The sequence below is a fragment of the Dipodomys merriami genome, unplaced genomic scaffold (genome assembly GCF_024711535.1).
Source record: "Dipodomys merriami isolate MVZ:Mamm:240054 unplaced genomic scaffold, mDipMer1.0.p SCAF_1, whole genome shotgun sequence".
NCBI classification, from domain to species: Eukaryota; Metazoa; Chordata; class Mammalia; order Rodentia; family Heteromyidae; genus Dipodomys; species Dipodomys merriami.
This window is the reverse complement of record NW_027202270.1, coordinates 142,910,083-142,929,457: the sequence shown is the minus strand read 5'-3', so window position 1 is coordinate 142,929,457 and position 19,375 is coordinate 142,910,083. Positions and strand designations below refer to the sequence as shown.

The following is a 19,375-nucleotide window of genomic DNA, read 5'->3' as shown; positions in this document are numbered from 1 at the left end:
CAAAGAATATGTATAAGCTTTAAGTAAGTAACTTGGCTTTACATCAATACATTTAGTTGTCTTGCATTTTCCTCAGCATTTTTGCTCATAGCAGGCACTCTACCATTTGAGGCACACTTCAGTTTGGACTTTTACCCAGTGAATTAGATAAGAATCTCTTGGATTTTTTCTGCCTGACTGGTTTCAAACCACTATCCACAGAGCTCAGCCTCCTAAGTAGGCATGAGCCAACTGTACCCGGCTAAATCTACACATTTCAAACAAATGAGTCAAGTCAAAGTACGCCTTTTTATTTTATATAGTTACAATAAAAAATATCCCTACTTCCCTTAAGAAATAGTATCATATCTAAAACACACTTTGATGAACACTGAATATTAGAACACTATGACATTATACAAGTGGACTGAATAAGATGACCTAATACATAGTCTAAGAATGTGTCACTGCATCAGTATCATGAAGGAAAATATTGGACTGATTTTCCTGGTTATTCTCCACTAAGTGGCCTCAGCGGAGAAAAGGCAATGAGGTTACCACCAAAAGAAATGTGTCTGGCATGTTCTTGACGTCTGTTCTCCACCTGAGTGCCCAGGTTACCACAGTTCAGGCCTGGCTAAAGAACAAACACAGAAATCATTAAGTTTCCCCAATGGGCTGGAGGCGTGGCTCAAGTGGAATAGCCAGCCCTGAGCTAGGAAGCCCAGCAAGAACTTAAGGCCCTATGTTTAAGCCTTGTTACTGAAAATAACTTTGTTTTTTTTTAAAGAAATTCCTTCAATTCAGTCACCAACACTGGCAGTTAATTTCAGACTAATATAAATAACATAAACAACTTTCCCTACAGAACAATAAAACTACTACTAAGAATGATGCTATATTTAAGCAGATATAATATCAAATAATTTTTAATTGGAAAAGTATACAAGAAATTCATGTCTAAAAAGATGACTAATATATAAATGCACTTAACATATTCAAGATGAGTAAAACTCAGGCCTTAAGCATTCTATGAAAATACCATAATTCCCAAACCATATAAGCAAGCGAACTTATATATCTAAATTCAAATGTTTATGGAAATAAAAAAAAACAGATAATCTATAACTGTGAGACACTTTTGATCATACTTACATCAAACCCAGAATGTTATTATTTAATAATTTTCAGATTTACTTATGTATTATTGGAACTAATAGTTCAGAGTTCAGATCTGAGAATAAGGTTCAATCAGGTTTATATGAATTGTCCCTGTGCTAAGTGCTCAATCTTCGAGGTCTCAGTTTATGATTAAGAAATACCCACCACCAAGAAAGAAAGGTGTGCGTGCAGGTCACAGTAATGTTTTTTTCTTTTGTTTTTTTGTTGGTCGTGGGGCTTGAACTCTAGTCCTGGGCGCTGTCCCTGAGCTCTTCAGCTCAAGGCTAGCGCTCTACCACTTGAGCTACAGCACCACTTCTGATTTTCTGGTGGTTAACTGGAAATAAGAGTCTCATGGACTTTCCTGCCTGGGCTGGCTTTGAACCATGATCCTTAGATCTTAGCCTCTTGAGTAGCTAGGATTACAAAAGTGCCCGGCTCATATTAACTTTTAATGAGATGAGTGTATGCATCGTATGCTTATGCACGAAGATCTACAAGTGAGTTAGCATAGGAATGGAAAGAGCTTCAACAGGAAGATATTTAAAGAACGCTAATGTTGAAGCCAGAGGTCACCAAAAGTAAAGTCTGGGAGCATCCAAATAAAATAGCAGAGCATATATACAGTAATGTAAAAGAATTAGGGTGAAAAAACCCAGGAAGACTGTAGGCAGTACTCATATTTGTTGTACCTCCCAACATTTCTGAAAGGCAAAGCCTTGTCTTGGATCAATACCTAGCATAACTCAAACCGCATACTGCACAGTTTGAAAACAGCCTAGGCTACATAGTGAGACCTGTCTCAGAAACAAACTCAAAATCTAGAATATAAAGGAATTTATCAAATTAAGTTGAAAAACTTACTGAATCAAGAAAGTGGCATTCAGTAGTGAGACTTTTATTATCGCAAAGTACTGAAAAAAAAAATTAAAGAATATTCTCAGTCAAGAGTTGTTAAAAGTGGACAATGTCTTGAAAGGTAAGAAAAATCCTATATATTTAAAAATGCAATTAAATTTTTTATTCTTACAGAGTCTAAATGAATACCATTCAGTTTAACACTGAAGATACCTGAAAGATGCTGATGAAGAACAGGTCTGGCCAGAAGAAACCTCTGGTCATGGCTATAACATTTTACCTGGAGTCCCATATAGACCAACACCACAGATATACAGAGAAAAACAGGTGAAACCTGCATACATTGTATCTTAACAGTAAAACCCACTTCCTCTTATAATTACAATACAGTAGGTGGAAATAGGCATTAGGAAGGGAAAAAAATAGGTCAATAATGTCTTGAAAAGTTGAGGGAATTTTACTGAGCTTAGTTCACTAACACTGAAGGCTCTCAAACAGGTCTAATATAAAATGCTCCTTACAGCCAGGATGGATCAGTGTTTTTTTTTGCCAGTCCTGGGGCTTGAACTCAGGGCCTGGACGCTGTCCTTGAGCTTCTTTTGCTCAAGGCTAGCTAGCATGCTACCACTTGAGCTACCGTGCCATTTTGGCTTTTTCTGTGTATGTGGTACTGAGGAATCAAACGCAGGGCTTTATGCATGCTAGGCAAGCACTCAACCACTAAATCACATACCCAGCCTGTTGCTGATTTTTTATTACATCTACTTTAAGGCTTGGGGTCAAGAATAGAACACCTTTTTTTTTCTCCTAGAGCTCAGGACCTTGCACTTAGCAGGCCAAGTGCGCTTCCACTAAGCTAAATCTCCAACCCAAGAGTAGAACTCTTAAAACTAGTTTTTATGAAACATTTACTGTGAATGTCCTGTTTCTGAACCTTCATCCTTAGAAACTGGGATTTATGATAATGAGATTCATGATAATATGTATCTTTATCCAAGCTCATTTTTAACAAAGCCTCATTGTATTTTAAACAATCATACCTGACTGAGAAGTTTCAGCTTCTTTCAGGATGGTATTTTGTAATGATACATTTTTTTCAGGGCTACTCATCAAAACATCCTGTGAGGCAACTGAAGAATTGAGTTCCATTTCTTCTACAACATCTGAAATTTCTTGGTTAGTATTAGTATCATTGGCTACTCCAGAGGGAAGAGGCAAACTCATTCTTTCACTGGGTACACAATACATTTCAAAATTTACCTCATTTATATCCTGAAAGTAAAAATGGACATTATACTAATGACCAAAAAGCAAAATAAACACAGACACACACACAAATCTTCTATTAAGTGTGAAAAAACTAGAGTGTTACATGCCATATATAAGCTAAAGAACACTATAAATCCTACTCCTTGCTTCTTGACAATGAATTCAAGTAATACCTTATAAACAATAAGGATGAAGTCAAGTTTCTTAGCAAATATCTATACACCAGTTTGGGGATGGGCAAATACTTTCTGAGAAGAACCAGCTAGTGAATATTTCAAATTTAGTAAGCCACCAGGTCTGTCACAATTGTTCAAATCCACTCCAGCATTGCAAAAGCATCTATATAAACAGCTGAGAGTGACAGTTACAATAAAACTTGGCTTATAAAAACCAGTGGTCAAAGCTTGCTGACTTTGACCTAGGTCATTAGCTCTACATTCATGTTGGTGTAATATGGAACTACAAAAAGACCTACTGAAAACAATCTACAGGTCATTGAAACAAGAATTATTCTGTATTGCTGATTTAATTTCCAATGGAAATTCTAGGGGGTGTGTGTGGGTATGTGTGTGTGTTTTTGCCAGTCCTAGAGCTTGAACTCAGGGCCAGGACACTGTCCTTCAGCCTCTCTGTGTTCAAGGCTCTATCACTTGAGCCATAGTACCACTTCTGACTTTTTTTTTTCTTCTGAGGAATTGAACTCAGACCTTCATGCATGCTAGGCAAGCACTCTACCGCTAAGCCACATTCCCAGTGACTGTTTTTGTTTTGTTTTGTTCTAAATAAGAGTTACTACTTATAGTGATATACATAGCAACATACTGAGTGATTTACCACCTGGCCATGGTTTACTTCAATTACATCCTCTGATTCAGAACACTGAGCATCTTCTATGGTGTCTCTGAAAATTAAAAAAAAAAAAAAAAAAAAAAAAGAAAAAGAAAAAAGAAGCACATTATAGTGTGATAATTAATATATTGTTCTTTTGACTTGTGTTCTTTATAGAGGGAGTAAGTTAAGTTTAGAGAATAGGTCTAAGAGCTAACCTAATCTAGACAGAAAGGGACAAGTGGCATATACCATTATATACCTTGCTCTACCTGGAATCTTTTTTTTTTTGTCAGTCCTGGGGCTTGAATTCAGGGCCTGGGCACTGTCCTTGAGTTTTTGCTCAAGGATACCACTCTACCACTTGAGCCACAGCACCACCTCTGGCCTTTTCTGTTTATGTGGTACTAAGGAATTGAACCCAGGGATTCATGCTTGTTAGGCAAGCACTCTACCGCTAAGCCACATTCCCAGCCCTCCACCTGGAATCTTAAGCCTCAGTTTCCTTATTAAGAGAAGTCTTGCCTATATGCTAAATTGTGAAATTTAATTAAAAATAAAAACTCTGGTACATTTCCCTATCTTAACAGTTTGAAATGATACTTAAATTCTTAACACGTTAAAGAAATACCTGCTTTCAGGAATGTTTGAAAACAATGTCTTCTTGCCAACATGTTCACTCTGGGGATCGGGATTCTCTGGTGATGGCTTTTGACCTAGAAGGTCCATTTCAGTTCTGTTCTCAGGTACAGCTTTGCTGACAGACTTAGGTGTGCCAAGTCTTTGAGAGTATTCAGAGGACAGTACTAGAAAATGAGAGAAATCACATCAATAGCAAAAATTATAACTCATTTTCATTTATAAGTTTTAGAAAGGTTATCTTGGTATAACAGGGTTAAAGTAGAAAGAAATGGAGGAGAAAAAAACATTTCCTGCTTCCTACACAGAAATAGGAGCAAAAGACCCCTTACTCCCTTAACCAACAAAGATAAGAAGAAATACTAAATCCTAACTAATCTCTCTAGGAACTTCCTTTTAAAGATAATGTTAAACACACACATTAAACTATGCTTCTTTTTGACACCCACTCCTGTAACCTAAAAGAACAATCTTAAAAGGTAGAACTCTAGAAAGACAAAGGAAGTTAAAGAGTTATCAGTAACAACAGCTTGGGAGCTATAATTGTAAATTAGCAGGTGAGGTGTTACACTAAGCAGATACTAAGCCAGTAATCAGAAAAGCAAGCCAACCCAATTTCTACCATAGAATCTTTCAAAAGAATTAGTAGCCCTGAGTATCTCTAGAAGTGGAGGTAAAAAAATAGAGCTAAAAACAGAAGTAGTTAAAAGTCAGCTTAAAGAATAAGTAGAGAAGATAGTAAGATAATAGGTTGAAAGCCACCATTTTATTCTGTGAATGAGGAAAAAAAAAATCAGTGACATAAAAGTGACCAGATTCTGAAGATGAAGAGAAGCCAGGCGCCAGTGGCTCACGCCTGTAACCCTAGCCACTCTGGAGGCTGAGATCTGAGGATTATGGCTCAAAGCCAGCCTGGGCAAGAAAGTACATGAGACTCTTATCTCCAACAAACCACCAAAAAACTGGAAGTGGCACTGTGGCCAGGTGGTAAAGCAGCTAGCTTGAGATGAAGAGCTCAGGGATGGCGCCCAGGCCCAGAGTTCAAGCCCTATGACCAACCAAAAAAAAAAAAAAAAAAAAGGATGACGAGAGAAACTATAGAGGTTCAAGACCCAAAAACTGACAAAGAAGAAAATAAACACAGCAGAAGAAAAGAAGTCCTGAGCTAGTGCCCAGATTTCCTGGCTCAGAGAAGGGAATCCAGAGACAGCAACACCAGGCAAAATTAGACGGCCCCTGTCAAGGGATCACCAAATTCATCTTTGGGAGAAGGAAAAACAATCCAGAAGCCTTACTACCGGCTTGGGGACTTGGGAGGTGAGGAGTAATAATGTCATGAGAGGCTGTAGTATGAGAAACTAAGACATTCTCTGTGTCCCTGTACCCTGAGAATGACAGAGCACCATCTTGGAAAAGTGTCTCTGTGAGCCCAGGGCCAAGAAGTAATCATACCTTTACAATCCAGAGGACACTTTGCAATAGAACCTGGGTATAAATCAGTTATGAGGGGGGAGGCGGGGAAGGGAAGTGAAGGGTAAACAAAGGAGGAGGCTGCAATGCTTGGTAAGAAATGTATGCATTATCCTGCCCATGTAATTGTAGCCCCTCTGTACAGTATGTTCTCAAATAAAATAAAATACAATTAAAAAAAAAAAAACAAAAACAAAAAAAAAAATCAGTTATGAGACTTGTCAAGGGAGGTCAGAGTGGGTGGCAGAGGACAGAAAAAAAAATTAATCTGCAGGAAGCCACAGTACAGCCAGGAAGCCAGATATAAAACTCAATATTAAAATACCAATAGTTTAAAGAAACCAGGAAAACAATTCTAGTCATAACAACCCCTGAAACAATAAAACATCAAACAAGGTATTAACCAAGGAAATAAATGATCTCTACAATGAAAACTATAAAATCTTGAAGAAAGAAACTGAAAACATGGAAAGACCTCCTATGCTCATGGATCGCAAGAATTAAGTGTTGAGAAAAATGACCATATTGCCAAAAATAATATATAGATTCAACACAATACCTACTACCTCAGTATCATTTCTCAGTTAAAGAAATCAATAAAAAAATTCACATGGAGGCATAAAAGATCCCAAATAGCAAATGTAACTCTAAGTAGTAAGAGTATCACTGGAGGTATCACAATACCAAACTTCAAATATACTACACAGCTAGGCACCAATGGCTCATGCTTGTAATCCCAGCTACTCAGGATGCTGAGATCTGAAAAACACACACTAGAGCGAAGACACCCCTTTCAATAAATGGTGCTGGAAAACTACCTGCAGAAGACTGAAACTGGACCTCTATCTCTTACCATACACAAAATTCAACTCTACTCACTAGACACTGATGAAAGTGAACTATACAACTCATGGGTGGAGATGAAAGGGACAGTAAGGGAACAGAAGACACTGTATGAAAGGAAATGTACTCATTACCCCACTCATGTAATTGGAATCCCTCTGTACATTACCTCTCCAATAACAACACAGTAAATTAATTAAAAAAAATCAACTCTAAGCCCGGCACCAGTGGCTCACACCTGTAACCCTAGCTACTCAGGAGGCTGAGATCTGAGGATTGTGGTTTGAAGCCAACATGGGCAGAAAGACCCTATGAGACTTTATCTCCAATTAACCACTCAAAAACAGGAAGTGGCACTGTGGCTCAAGTGGTAGAGCACTAACCTTTGGCAAAAAGAGATCAGGCGCAGTGCCCAGGCTCTGAGTTCAAGTCCCACAACACCCCCTCCCCCCCCAACACACACAATCTAGTTAAAGAGCTCAACATAAGACTTGAAACTTTATTTATTTTTTGTGTTTATGTGGTACTAAGGAATTGATCCCAGGGCCTCATGCATGCTAGGCAAGCACTCTACCACGAAGCCACATTCCTTGCCCTCAAGACCTGAAACTTTAAATCTGCCATAGGAAAACGTAGGAAAGGTCTGGAAGGTATAGGGCTTCAGATTCCTAGAGAATGGGAGCAAGAATTGACAAATGCGACTATATCAAATTAAGTTTCTGCACAGCAAAACAGTCACCAGAACCAAGGGCCTACTCATGGACTAGGAGAAAATCTTTACCAGGTATTCAAAAGATACAGAAAACTAAAAAATTTAAACAACAATAGAAAAAACAATCCAAATTAAACACACAGTTCTCATAAAAACAAATACTAATGGCTGATAGATACATGAGAAAATGTTCAACATCTTTAGTTAAAAAGGAAATGCAGGGACTGGGAAGTTGGCTCAGTGGTAGAGTGCTTGCTTTGCATGCATGAGGCCCTGGGTTCGATTCCTAAGCACCCCATAAACAGAAAAAAGCCAGAAGTGGTGCCGTGGCTGAAGTGGTAGGGCACCAGCCTTGAGCTGAAGAGCTAAGGGACAGCGACCAGGCCCAGAGTTCAGCCCTCACAACTGGCAAAAAAAAAAAAAAAAAGGAAATGCAATCAAAACCACACTAAGATTCCACCTCAGCCCAATCAGACCATCAGCCATAAAGAAAACAAACAACAAATGCTGCTGAGAATGTGGGGTGAAAGGAACCCTCATATTCTATAGGGCCCTGGTGGTTCATGCCTGTAATCCTAGCCTCTGAGGAGAGTGAGATCTGAGGATCATGGTTCGAAACTAGCCAGGGCTGTATGACTCTTATCTCCAATGACAGCCAGAAAACTGGAAGTAGTGCTGTGGCTCAAAATGGCAGAGGCTAGCCTTTAGAGAAAAAGCTCAGGGACAGTATCTAGGCACTGAGTTTAAGCCCCATGACCAACAACAACAACAAAAGAAGTTCCCTCCCTATGATTCTGCCATACCACTACTGAGCATATACTCCAAGTATAGTAAATCAATATACCAGAAAGACATATCTGTAAATCTATGTTTATTGCAGCACTATTCAGAATAGCCAAACAATGGAATTATTTGCCAAATGAGTTAAATGGATAAAGAAAATGTGATATATATGTATACATACTATAAAGTATTACACAGCCATAAAAAAAAAAAATAGCAAGATCTTGTTTCAAAAAACAAAAAAACCCAGAAGTGGCGCTGTGGCTCAAGTGGTAGAGCAACCACCTTGAGCTGAAGAGCTGAGGGACAGAGGCCAGGCCAAGTTCAAGCCCCATAAGCAACCAAAAAAATAAAAAAAATAAAAAAGAATGAGATATTAAGTTGGGCTGGGAAGGTGGCTCAGTGGTAGAGTGCTTGCCTTGCATATATGAGGCCCTGGGTTGGATTCCTCAGTACCACATAAGCAGAAAAAGCTGAAAATGGTGCTGTGGCTCAAATGGTAGAGTGCTTGCCTTGAGCTGAAGAGCTCAGGGACAAAGCCCAGGCCCCATGATGACAAAAAAAACCAAAAACCAAAAACCAACCAAAAACTCAAAACAACAACAACAAACACTTGTCTTATTTTCATCACTATCTGTACCTCTTAGAAGTCTGTGATCTAACTTCAGAGATTGTGGGATTACAAGGTACTAACAGTTGTGAAATTACTTAGAAAACACAAAAGCAATCACAGAAGATAGTAACAGCAACCTGATCATATCTATTCAAAATATGATGTGAATATGGGTGGGAGTTAGCATATGGCCCATTTTCTAGAAATCAGAATGCTTTTATATCTGTCTATATGAAATCTATACTTCTTACCTTGGTTATTTTTTAGGTAGGGTCTTGCTTTATGCTGGGGCATGTGGGCCAAAATTCTACTCGTACTTCCCCATGTCACTAGGAAAGATAGGTCTATGCCATGACACTCAGCTAGGATAATATGCACATGCTATGGAGCCAGCTATTGGTTAAGATCCAGTTTTATTAACTTTATGACTGGATTGGCCTCCAACTGCGATATCTCAATCTCCATCTCCCCATGTCTTAGGGTTTTTAACTCAGGGCTTTGTGTTTGACTGGCAAATGCTCTATTGCTTGATCATTCCTCCAGCCCTTCTAGCTCTGATATTTTCTTGAGATAGGGTTTTGCTTTTTGCCTGGGCTGGCCTGAACCACAATCCTGTTTATACTTCCTGTAGCAGCTGGGTGTATGCCTAGACTATGAATGCTTCCATACATCTAGTGCTTTTTTTTTCTTTTTGCCAGTTCTGAGGCTTGAATTCAGGGCCTGGGCACTGTTTCTGAGTATCTTTTGCTCAAGGTTAGCACTCTACCACTTGAACCACAGTGCCACTTCTGGCCTTTTCTGTTTATGTGGTACTGAGGAATAGAATCCAGGGCTTCATGCATGCTAGGCAAGCACTTTAGAATTAAGCCAAATTCCCAACCCACATCTAGCTCTTTCTGTTGATATGGGGTCTTTGCCTGGTCAGGCCTGGAATCTTGATCTTCCTGATATCCTATGTAGCTAGAAAAACAGTCATAGGTTGCTGGTTGAGAAAGGGCCTTCAGAAATTTTGCACAGGTTGATTTGGAACTGTAGTCTCCTTATGCCTTCTAAGTAGTTATGAGTGTGTGAGTACCCACACTTGGCTCTGTTTTTTATACAAGCCCTCAAGTACCCCAAGTATTTCTCTTAAGCAGTCTGAGAAAACAAAAATAAAAATAACCAACCTGAGAATGATTTCACAGGACTCTCAACTCTAAAAAATCCAGCATCAAACACGATTTTATCCACTTCCTTTGGTGTTATAGAAGCCACTGTGTCAGCATGTTCTCCCTGCTTAATTCTTTCTCGCATGGCATTTTTTATGGCAGCAAGGCGATTTCTAGCTGCAGCCCTTCCACCATCATCCTGTTTTGGTTTGCTTGCTATCCCTGAGACAATTTTCTTCTGCAAAGAGAAATTAGGATATTAAGCTGCTATTACTTGACACACACACACACACACACACACACACAACACACCACACACACACACACACACACACACACACACACACACACACACACACACACACACACACACACACACACACACACACACACACACACAATATTTAGCTATCGTTTATTTTTGAAACAGAAGCTGGTTTTGCAATCCACATTGGCCTCAAATTGAATATTCTCCTCTGCAGTGCTGAGATTTCAGGGGGGGAGGGGGGGAGTGTCACTATACTTGGCAAAAGTTCAACTGTTGTTTTTTTTTGTTTTGCTAGTACTGGGGCTTGAACTCAGGGCCTGGTCACTGTCCCTGTGCTCTTCAGCTCAAGGTTAGTGATCTACTACTTAAGCCACAGCTTCACTTTTGTTTTCTGTTTGTTTTTTTTTGGAGTTAATTGGAGATAAGAGTTTCTCAGAATTCTCCTGCACAGCTGGCTTCAAAGTAGGATCATTAGAGCTCAGACTCCTGAGTAGTTAAAATTACAGGTATAAGTCACTGGAGCCCAGCTAAACTAATTAAACTTTTAAAAGAGAAAGCCAAGCTGGCTCACACCTGTAATCCTAGCTACTCAAGAAGCTGAGATCTGAGGATCTTGGTTCAAAGCCAGCAGGAATGTTTATTAGACTCTCAACTCCACTATACCAAAATAGCTGGAAGTGGAGCTGTAGCTCAAAGTGATAAAGAGCTAGCCTCTAGTGAAAAAGCTCAGGGATGGGGCTGGGAAGGTGGCTCAGTGGTAGAGTGCTTGCCTTGCATGCATGAGGCCCTGGGTTCGATTCCTCAGCACCACATAAGCAAAAAAGAAAAAAGCTGGAAGTGGCGATGTGGTTCAAGTGGTAGAGCTCTAGCCTTGAGCTGAAGAGCTGAGGGACAGCACCCAGGCCCAGAGTTCAGGCCCCACGACCGGACCCCCCCTCCCCCCCCAAAAAAAAAAAAGAAAAGAAAAAGCTCAGGGACACTGCCAAGGCCCCACGTTCAAGCCACAGGAGACAGACAGACAGACACAGACACACATAGAAAACCAAATTATACATAAAATATATCACGTTATATACACACCAAATTCCTAGTATGTTCTAAAAATTCTAGGGGTGAAAATATCAAGGACTAAGTTTCTTCCTTCAAGGAGTTTATAGTTTAGTGGAATAGCTAACTAAGGGCAAAAAGAAGGATAAATGTGGCCAGGCATGCTGGCTTACATCTATGATCTTGGTTATTCAGGAGGCAAAAATCATGGTTCAAGGCCAGCCCTTGTAAAAAGTTAGCAAGTCCTCAACCCAATCAATAAGCTAGGCAAAGTAACATGTAAATGTGGTTCCAGCTACAGGAGGAGAATTGTGGTGAAAGGTTATCCTGGGCAAAATTGCAAGAACTTATTGAAATACAACCTTTAGCAAAAAAGCTGGGGACCTGGCTCAAGTAGTTGAGTGCATGCCTAGAGTTTTAAACCCCAGTTTAGCCAAAAATAAATAAAAATTGTAAATAGATAAATGTCATGTTAGAGGCAAGGTCAGAGAGGGCTGTGGGAGATTACAAGAATGATATCTATGTGGGAAGGTAGAGGGGGGCACAGAATCTGAGGAAAAAGTGTGAAAAAGTACAGCAGTGGAGTGTACTGGAAAATGGCAACTCATAGGTGGAGATGGGAGGGAGGGAATGGGGAAGAATGAGGGAACAGATGACATTGTACTAAAGGAAATGTACTGATTACCTGATGCATGTCCTCTGTATAGCACCTCTATAATAATAAAAAAAAAAAGAAGAAGAAACCAACCTTCAGATACAAGGGAAGACTTACAAGTAAGCAGCATCTTGTTGTAAATCAAGTAGCTGGACTAAAAGAGTGGGGTGATAAAGGCTAGATAGAACAGCATGTTTACTGAACCAGTAATGAAAGCTGGTAGAAGGGACATGACATGAACAACTTAAACCTCTAACATCTGATTGTTTTAGGCTACATTTATACACCAAACAGTTACTGGTTTTTAAGATCAAGCTTTGGGTTTTAGGAAGATGGTTCTGGATATAACCTGGAGAATGAACTGGGTGGGAGACTTACTGAATGACAATAGAAAAGAAGATGGCAGTTAGGCCGAGGAGGAGGAGGAGGAGATGGAACAGAGAGGAGATTCACAAGCTTTATTTATTTTTCCAGGGCTGAGGACTGAACCCAGGGCCTTGTGCGTGCTGGGCGGGTGCCCTTCCGCTGGGCTAAATCCCTAGCCCTGCTTTTTTTTTGGTCAGATGTGGGGCTTGAACTCTGGGCCTAGGTGCTGTCCCTGCTCTGTTCAGCTCAAGGCGAGCGCTGTACCACTTGAGCCACAGTGCCACTTCTGGTTTTCTAGTGGTTTATTGGAGATAAGAGTCTCATGGACTTTCCTGCCCAGGCTGGCTTTGAACTGTGATCCTCAGATCTCAGCCTCTGGAGTAGTGAGGATTACAGGCGTGAGCCACCGGGCGCCCGATCTAGATTCACAAGCTTTAGGAAGCATAACTGAGGTGGGCACCAGTGGCTCACACCTGTAATCCTAGTAACTTAGGAGGCTGAGAACTGAAGATCATGGTTCAAAGCCAGCCTGGGCAGTAAAGTCCATGAGACTCTTATCACCAATAAACCACCAGAAAACCGGAAGTAGCACTGTGGCTCAAGTGGTGGGGCGCCAGCCTTGAGCTGAAGAGCTTAGCGGCAGTGCCCAGGCCCAGATTTCAAGCCCCATGACCAACCAAAACAAGAGCTGAGAGTCAGATGCCAGTGTATCACACATCTGCTTCTGAAAGAGGCAATAACAATGGAGCTTTGGATGTTCAGGTCTGCTTGGACATAAAAAAATGAAGCAACTTGCCAGGCAGTGGTGGCTCATGCCTATAATACTAGCTACTCAGGAGATCTAAGAATTGAGGTTTAAAGAGAGCCTGAGTAGAAAAGTTTGTGAAACTCTTTGTCTTCAATTAAACACCAAAAAGCCAAAAGTGGAACTGTGGCTTAAATAAGGTTGCTAGCCTTAAGCAAATAATACAGGGATAGTGCCCTGGCCCTAACCCTGAGTTCATGTCCCATGACAAACGGGGGGGGGGGGGGGGGGGGAACGGAGAGGATTTGTTGTTCTTGTCATTGTTGTTGTTTTTTAATTGGTTGTGGGGCCTGAACTCTGGGCCTGGGCATTGTCCTTCAGCTCTTCAGCTCAAGGCTAGTGCTCTACCACTTGAGCCATAGCGCCACTTATGGCTTTTTCTGCTTATGTGGTGCTAAGGAATCGAACCCAGGGCCTCATGCATGCAAGGTAAGAACTCTACCACTGAGACTCACCTGAGCCCTGAGAGGATTTTCTTTTTTTGGGTCCTGTTGTGGGGCCTGAACTCTGGGCCTGAGTGCTGTCCCTCAGCTCTTCAGCTCAAGGATAGCGCTCTACCACTTGAGTCACAGTGCCACTTTCGGCTTTTTCCTTTTTGCTTATGTGGTGCTGAGGAATCAAACCCAGGGCCTCAGGCATGCAAGGCAAGCGCTCTACCACTGAGCCACCTTCCCAACCCCGTGAGAGGATTTTCTGATCCAGCCAACCCCATGGAATGGAGAAGGTAAACTAGCAAAAGGAAAGGGTCAGAAGAGATACCCAAAGTTCCTGAGCCTCTGGATGGGAGTCTTTATAGAATGGGAGTCTTTACAGAGATAAGGACACACTAATATGTGTGGAAATTATTTTTTGGATAAAGTGACTTTTAAAGTATACTGTATCATGATGCATAGCTGAAAAGTGTGGCTGGCAATATAGATCAGAGATTCATCAATGAGGGGTATACAATTGCACAGGAAGGGGTGGGAATGTTGTTTAGAGGTAGAGTGCTTGCCTAGCTATATCCAAGTACATAATTTGAGAAATATAAATAAACAGAATTAAAACCTATACATGGAATCAAGAGGACAATCTATATTAAACCACTGCTATGATCTGGAAAAAGAGCTAACCTTTATTACAGAATAAATAACATTATATAGAAATCCCGACAAAGTAAATACATGAAAACCAAGATGAGAAAATTTACTCAACTAACAAATAAACATACTTTGGCTGAGGGATGTGGCTTAAGTGGCAAACTGTTTGCCTAGGATGCCCTGGGTTCAATTCCCGGGACCACCACCACTCCCGCCAACAAAAATCACCCAAACTATTTTAGGTTGCAGTGGTAAAGAAGCTGCCTAGCATGTATGAGACCCTGGGTTCCATCCCTAGGAGGGAGAGAGGGAGAGGGAGAGAAGGGGAGATAGGGGGAGAGAGGGGGAAAGGGGGAGAGAGGAGAGAGGAGGAGGGGGGGAGAGAGAGAGAGAGGTATAAGGGGGGAACAGACTTCACAGAAAGAATATGTTGAGAGAACAGAATTGAGGAATATTGAAACGGTAATTAATGGAAAAACAAACTTGCAAACATGACTTTAGACTAAGCTGAGAAGAAAATACTATAGTAGATGGAGAGAGACCTCTAGTGATAACAGGCAGAATTACAAGATTGATATATAACTAGTAGCTGCATCACTGATGGTACTGTATTACTATTTCTAGGTCTAAGTGCTCAGTAATAAATATCTATAAGCTGGGTGCTGGTGGCTCACACCTGTTATCCTAGCTCTCAGGAGGCTGAGATCTGAGGATAGTGGTTCAAAGCCAGCCCGGGTAGGAAAGTCTGTGAGACTCTTATCTCTAATGAACCACCAGAAAATCGGAAGTGGTGCTGTGGCTCAAGTGGTAGAGTGCTAGCCTTGAACTGAAGAGCTGAGGGACAGCGCTCAGGCCCAGAATTCAATCCCCACAACTGGAAAAAGAAAGAAAGAGAGAAAGAGAGAAAGAGAGAAAGAAAGAGAAAGAGAGAAAGAGAGAGAAAAAGAGAAAAAGAAAGAGAAAGAGAGGAAAGAAAGAAAGAGAAAGAGAGAAAGAGAGAAAGAAAGAAAGAAAGAAAGAAAGAAAGAAAGAAAGAAAGAAAGAAAGAAAGAAAGAAAGAAAGAAAGGTAGATCGATCCACAGTAGTGGGTTGGCACAGTAGTTACATGCCTGTAATCTCACAACTCTGAAAACTAAAGTGAGAGGATGGATTACAAATTTGAGATTAGTTTGGGAACAAAGGAGAACCCTATCTAAAAAAAAAAAAAAAATCTCCCTGCAAAGAAATATCCAGAGTAGCTTTAATAAGTAGCATCTATTCATTATCTAGATTTATAATTCCTTCAATCATTTAGTAACTGCCCTTAGGGTCCTTGTTATGAGACCTCATTAGTAAAATAATTTTTAAAGGTTTTTCTGAAACGTTAACACCTTAAACTCCTAAAATATGAGTCAGACAAGTTTTTATCAACCTAGACCACATAAGCTTATAACTACAGGTACACTTTCATTTTTTGTTGTTGTTGTTGTTGTTAGTCATGGGGCTTGAACTGGGCCTGGACGCTGTCCCTGGGCCTGGACGCTGTCCCTGGGCCTGGACGCTGCCCTTGTGCTCTTCAGCTCAAGGCTAGTGCCCTAAAACTTGAGCCACAGCGCCACTTCCGGTTTTCTGGTGATTTATTTGAGATAAGAGTCTTACAGACTTTCCTACCCAGGCTGGCTTTGAACCACGATCTTCAGATCTCAGCCTCCTGAGTAGCTAGGATTACAGGTGTGAGCCACCAGTGCCCATTCCAGTAGGGTTGGGAATGTGGCTTAGTGGTAGAGTGCTTGCCTAGCATGCAAAAAAAAGCCGTAAGTTCTATTCCTCAGTACCACATAAACAGAAAAAGCCAGAAGTGGCGCTGTGGCTAACGTGGTAGGTACAGTGCTAACTTTGAGCAAGAGCAGCTTAGGGACAGTGCCCAGACCCTGAGTTCAAGCACCAGAACTGGCAAAAAAACAAAAACAAAAACAGTGGGATTTTATTAGATTAAAGCAGCAAAATTTATAGGAACAAGTAACAGAAAATTTTATAAGATTAAGTACAGGGAAGGAGAAATATGTTCTACAGAGCCATTGTTCCTTCTTTTTTCTTAAACATCGTTCATACAAAAAAGCATACAGAACAATGAGGCTGGGCTGGACGTACAGCACAGTAGTAGAGTGTTTTTGACTAGTAAGCATAAGTTCCTGAACTGAATCCAGTGCTGCCAACAAACAAACAAACAAAAAAAGAATATAGCTGCTAGTTAGGAACACAGACTCTGAAATGAGAAAATTTAACCTGAAACCCAGCTCTACCTTGGGCAAGCGATTTAACACTTATGGGCTTCAGATTTTTCAATCATATAATAAGGATAATCTCATAGGATTATTATATGGATAGAATAAATTAAACAGAGTACTTGGAATATTTAGTACATGTAAAGAATTATATACATTATCTACTGGTACAGTTTAAAGAATGTACAGTTCAAAGAATAAAACAGGACTGGGAGTGTTGGTCAAGTGGTAGAATGTTTTCCTATCCAGTACTCACCCCAAATTCAAATAAAAACAAACAAGCGGGGCTGGGAAGGTGGCTCAGTGGTAGAGTGCTTGCCTTGCACATATGAGGCCCTGGGTTAGATTCTTCAGCACCACATAAACAGAAAAAGCTGGAAGTGGCACTGTGGCTCAAGTGGTAGAGTGCTAGCTTTGAGCTGAAGAGCTGAGGGACAGTGCCCAAGCCCAGAGTTCAAGCCCCACAACTGACAAACAAACAAACAAAAAAAATAAAATACAAGCGAACACTCATGATCTGGTAACTTAAAAACTTCTGGGTGCCCCAATTCAGTCACAATCCTTGTACTTATTTTTCTCTAGAAATATCCTAAATTTCACGTTGATCATTTCCTTGTTCTTTCTTCAAAGATAAGCACATAGGAAATAACATATGAAACTTATTGAGAAGAACCTATATTAGAAATTCAGATTTAAAACTACAAACTTACTCGAATGACTTTTCTGCTGGTATTGTTGTTATTGTTTTGCCATCCAGATTCTTCAAGTTTGGTCAAATTGTTGAATTTTTGGTTAACATCTTCTACCTGTTAATAAAAGCCCAAATTTAATGTTCACAACAAGATTTTTTGGGGGAGTGATGGTTCTCAAGTTTAAACTCAAGGTATCAAAATGGCTCAGTATTGTGCTACCTCTAAAGCCACACCTCCAGCCCTTTTTGCTTTCAGTAGTTTTTGAATAGGTCTTGCTTTATGTTATAGCTGGCCTGGACCGAAATACTCCTGTTTAAACTTCTTGTATAGATGAGATACAGGTGTACAAAATGTCCACCTTTTAATTGGTTATGATGGGGTTGGTTTTGCTCAGGTGTTGAACCATAATCCTCTTGATCTCAGCATTCTAAGTAGCTAGGTGTAAGCCATTGTATCTGGACTTGAAGAATTTAATTTTTTAATTTTTATTGTGAAAATACTGTATAGAGGGGTTACAATTACATGGGCAAGATAATGAGTACATTTTTTATCAAGCATTGTAGACGTCTCCTTTGTTTCCCCTTCCCATCCCATCCTCTCCCCCCCCACCCAGCCCTCCTCCCTCCCCCCCCTCCAAAGTTGTAAAGTTCATTTTTGACATAACGACTTGTAAGTCTCATTGTTGCAATGGGTCCACCTGTATCCCTATTTAAACGATTTGTTGACTTCAAGAATTTTTATGGTAAAATTATTAACTATCATTTTTGGTCTTATCAACTTCTAAAATCTGCATAAAGGATATTATGTATGAATAACTCCTTTACTTCTTCTACATTATTTTAATCATTAAAATGGTAAATTATGTTTCTTTCTTTCTTTTTTTGGTCGGTCATGCAGCTTGAACTATGTATGGGCTTGGGTGCTGTCCCTGTGCTCTTCAGCTCAAGGCGAGCGCTGTACCGCTTGAGCCACAGCGCCACTTCCAGTTTTCTAGTGGTTTATTGGAGATAAGAGTCTCACGGACTTTCCTGCCCAGGCTGGCTTTGAACCGTGATCCTCAGATATCAGCCTCCTGAGTAGTGAGGATTACAGGCATGAGCCACTGGCTCCTGGCTGTTTATTTCTTAAATTACACAATACAAACATAATGTGCATATGTGCCAGTACTGGGGCTTGAACTCAGGGCCTGGCTGCTGTCCCTGAGCTTTACCATTCAAGGCTGGCATTGGGCAATTTGAGCCTAAGCTCTACTTCTGGTTTTTTTGCTTTGTGTTTTTGGTGGTTCACTGCATCAGTCTCATGGACTTCCCTGCCTGGGCTGGCTCTCAGACTCTCAGGCATGAGCCACTGGTGCCCAGATACAATTTTGAAAAACTTATTTATACATTTCTCTATCAAGAGACATCTTGGTTGCTTCCCAGTTTTGGCAATGATGAGTAATGCTTCTATAAACACCACACATAGATTTCTGTAAGAACATAAGTTTTTAGCTCATTTGGGTAAGTGCCAAGGACTGCAATTGCTGTCCATATGGTAACAGTACATTTATTTTTGCGAGAAACCACCCAACTGTCTTGCAGTTCCACATGCCATCTTGCACTGTCATCAGCAATGACTGAGAGTTCCTGTTGCTTCACATCCTGTTGCTTCCTCACTAGCAGTGGTGGTGTCAATCCATAAGGTGTGCAGGTGTAACTGACTGCATTTAATTTCCTAATGTCAGATGCTGAGAATCTTTTCATATGCCTATCTACCATCTGTTTATGTTCTTTGAAGGGGCATCTTGGTTCAGGTCTTTTAGATTTTTTTTTGAGGGTATTAGGGATAAAACAGAGATCCTTTTACATGCTAGGCAAGTGCTCTATCCCCAAGCTACAACCCAATCTAGTTGCTAA

At 40.5% G+C, this 19,375-nt stretch overlaps 1 protein-coding gene across 4 annotated transcripts in view; it reads right to left on the bottom strand.

Annotated features, from left to right (window-relative positions):
• Positions 1 to 269: 269 nt before the first annotated feature.
• The window catches only part of Dlgap5 (DLG associated protein 5), a 44,474-nt gene continuing 25,368 nt past the window's right edge, over positions 270 to 19,375 (bottom strand). Inside the window, exons 13-19 of one of the 4 annotated variants that reach the window (XM_070032995.1) lie at positions 17,499 to 17,594; positions 10,322 to 10,541; positions 4,727 to 4,901; positions 4,090 to 4,168; positions 3,039 to 3,270; positions 2,005 to 2,054; positions 270 to 616 (exon numbers count right to left, since the gene is read on the bottom strand). In XM_070032995.1, the coding sequence (XP_069889096.1) occupies positions 491 to 616; positions 2,005 to 2,054; positions 3,039 to 3,270; positions 4,090 to 4,168; positions 4,727 to 4,901; positions 10,322 to 10,541; positions 17,499 to 17,594 (978 nt within the window). In that variant the 3' untranslated portion in view covers positions 270 to 490. The remainder of the gene's footprint in view (positions 617 to 2,004; positions 2,055 to 3,038; positions 3,271 to 4,089; positions 4,169 to 4,726; positions 4,902 to 10,321; positions 10,542 to 17,498; positions 17,595 to 19,375) is intronic. The other 3 variants (XM_070032998.1, XM_070033005.1, XM_070033011.1) reach the window with 3 other exon arrangements.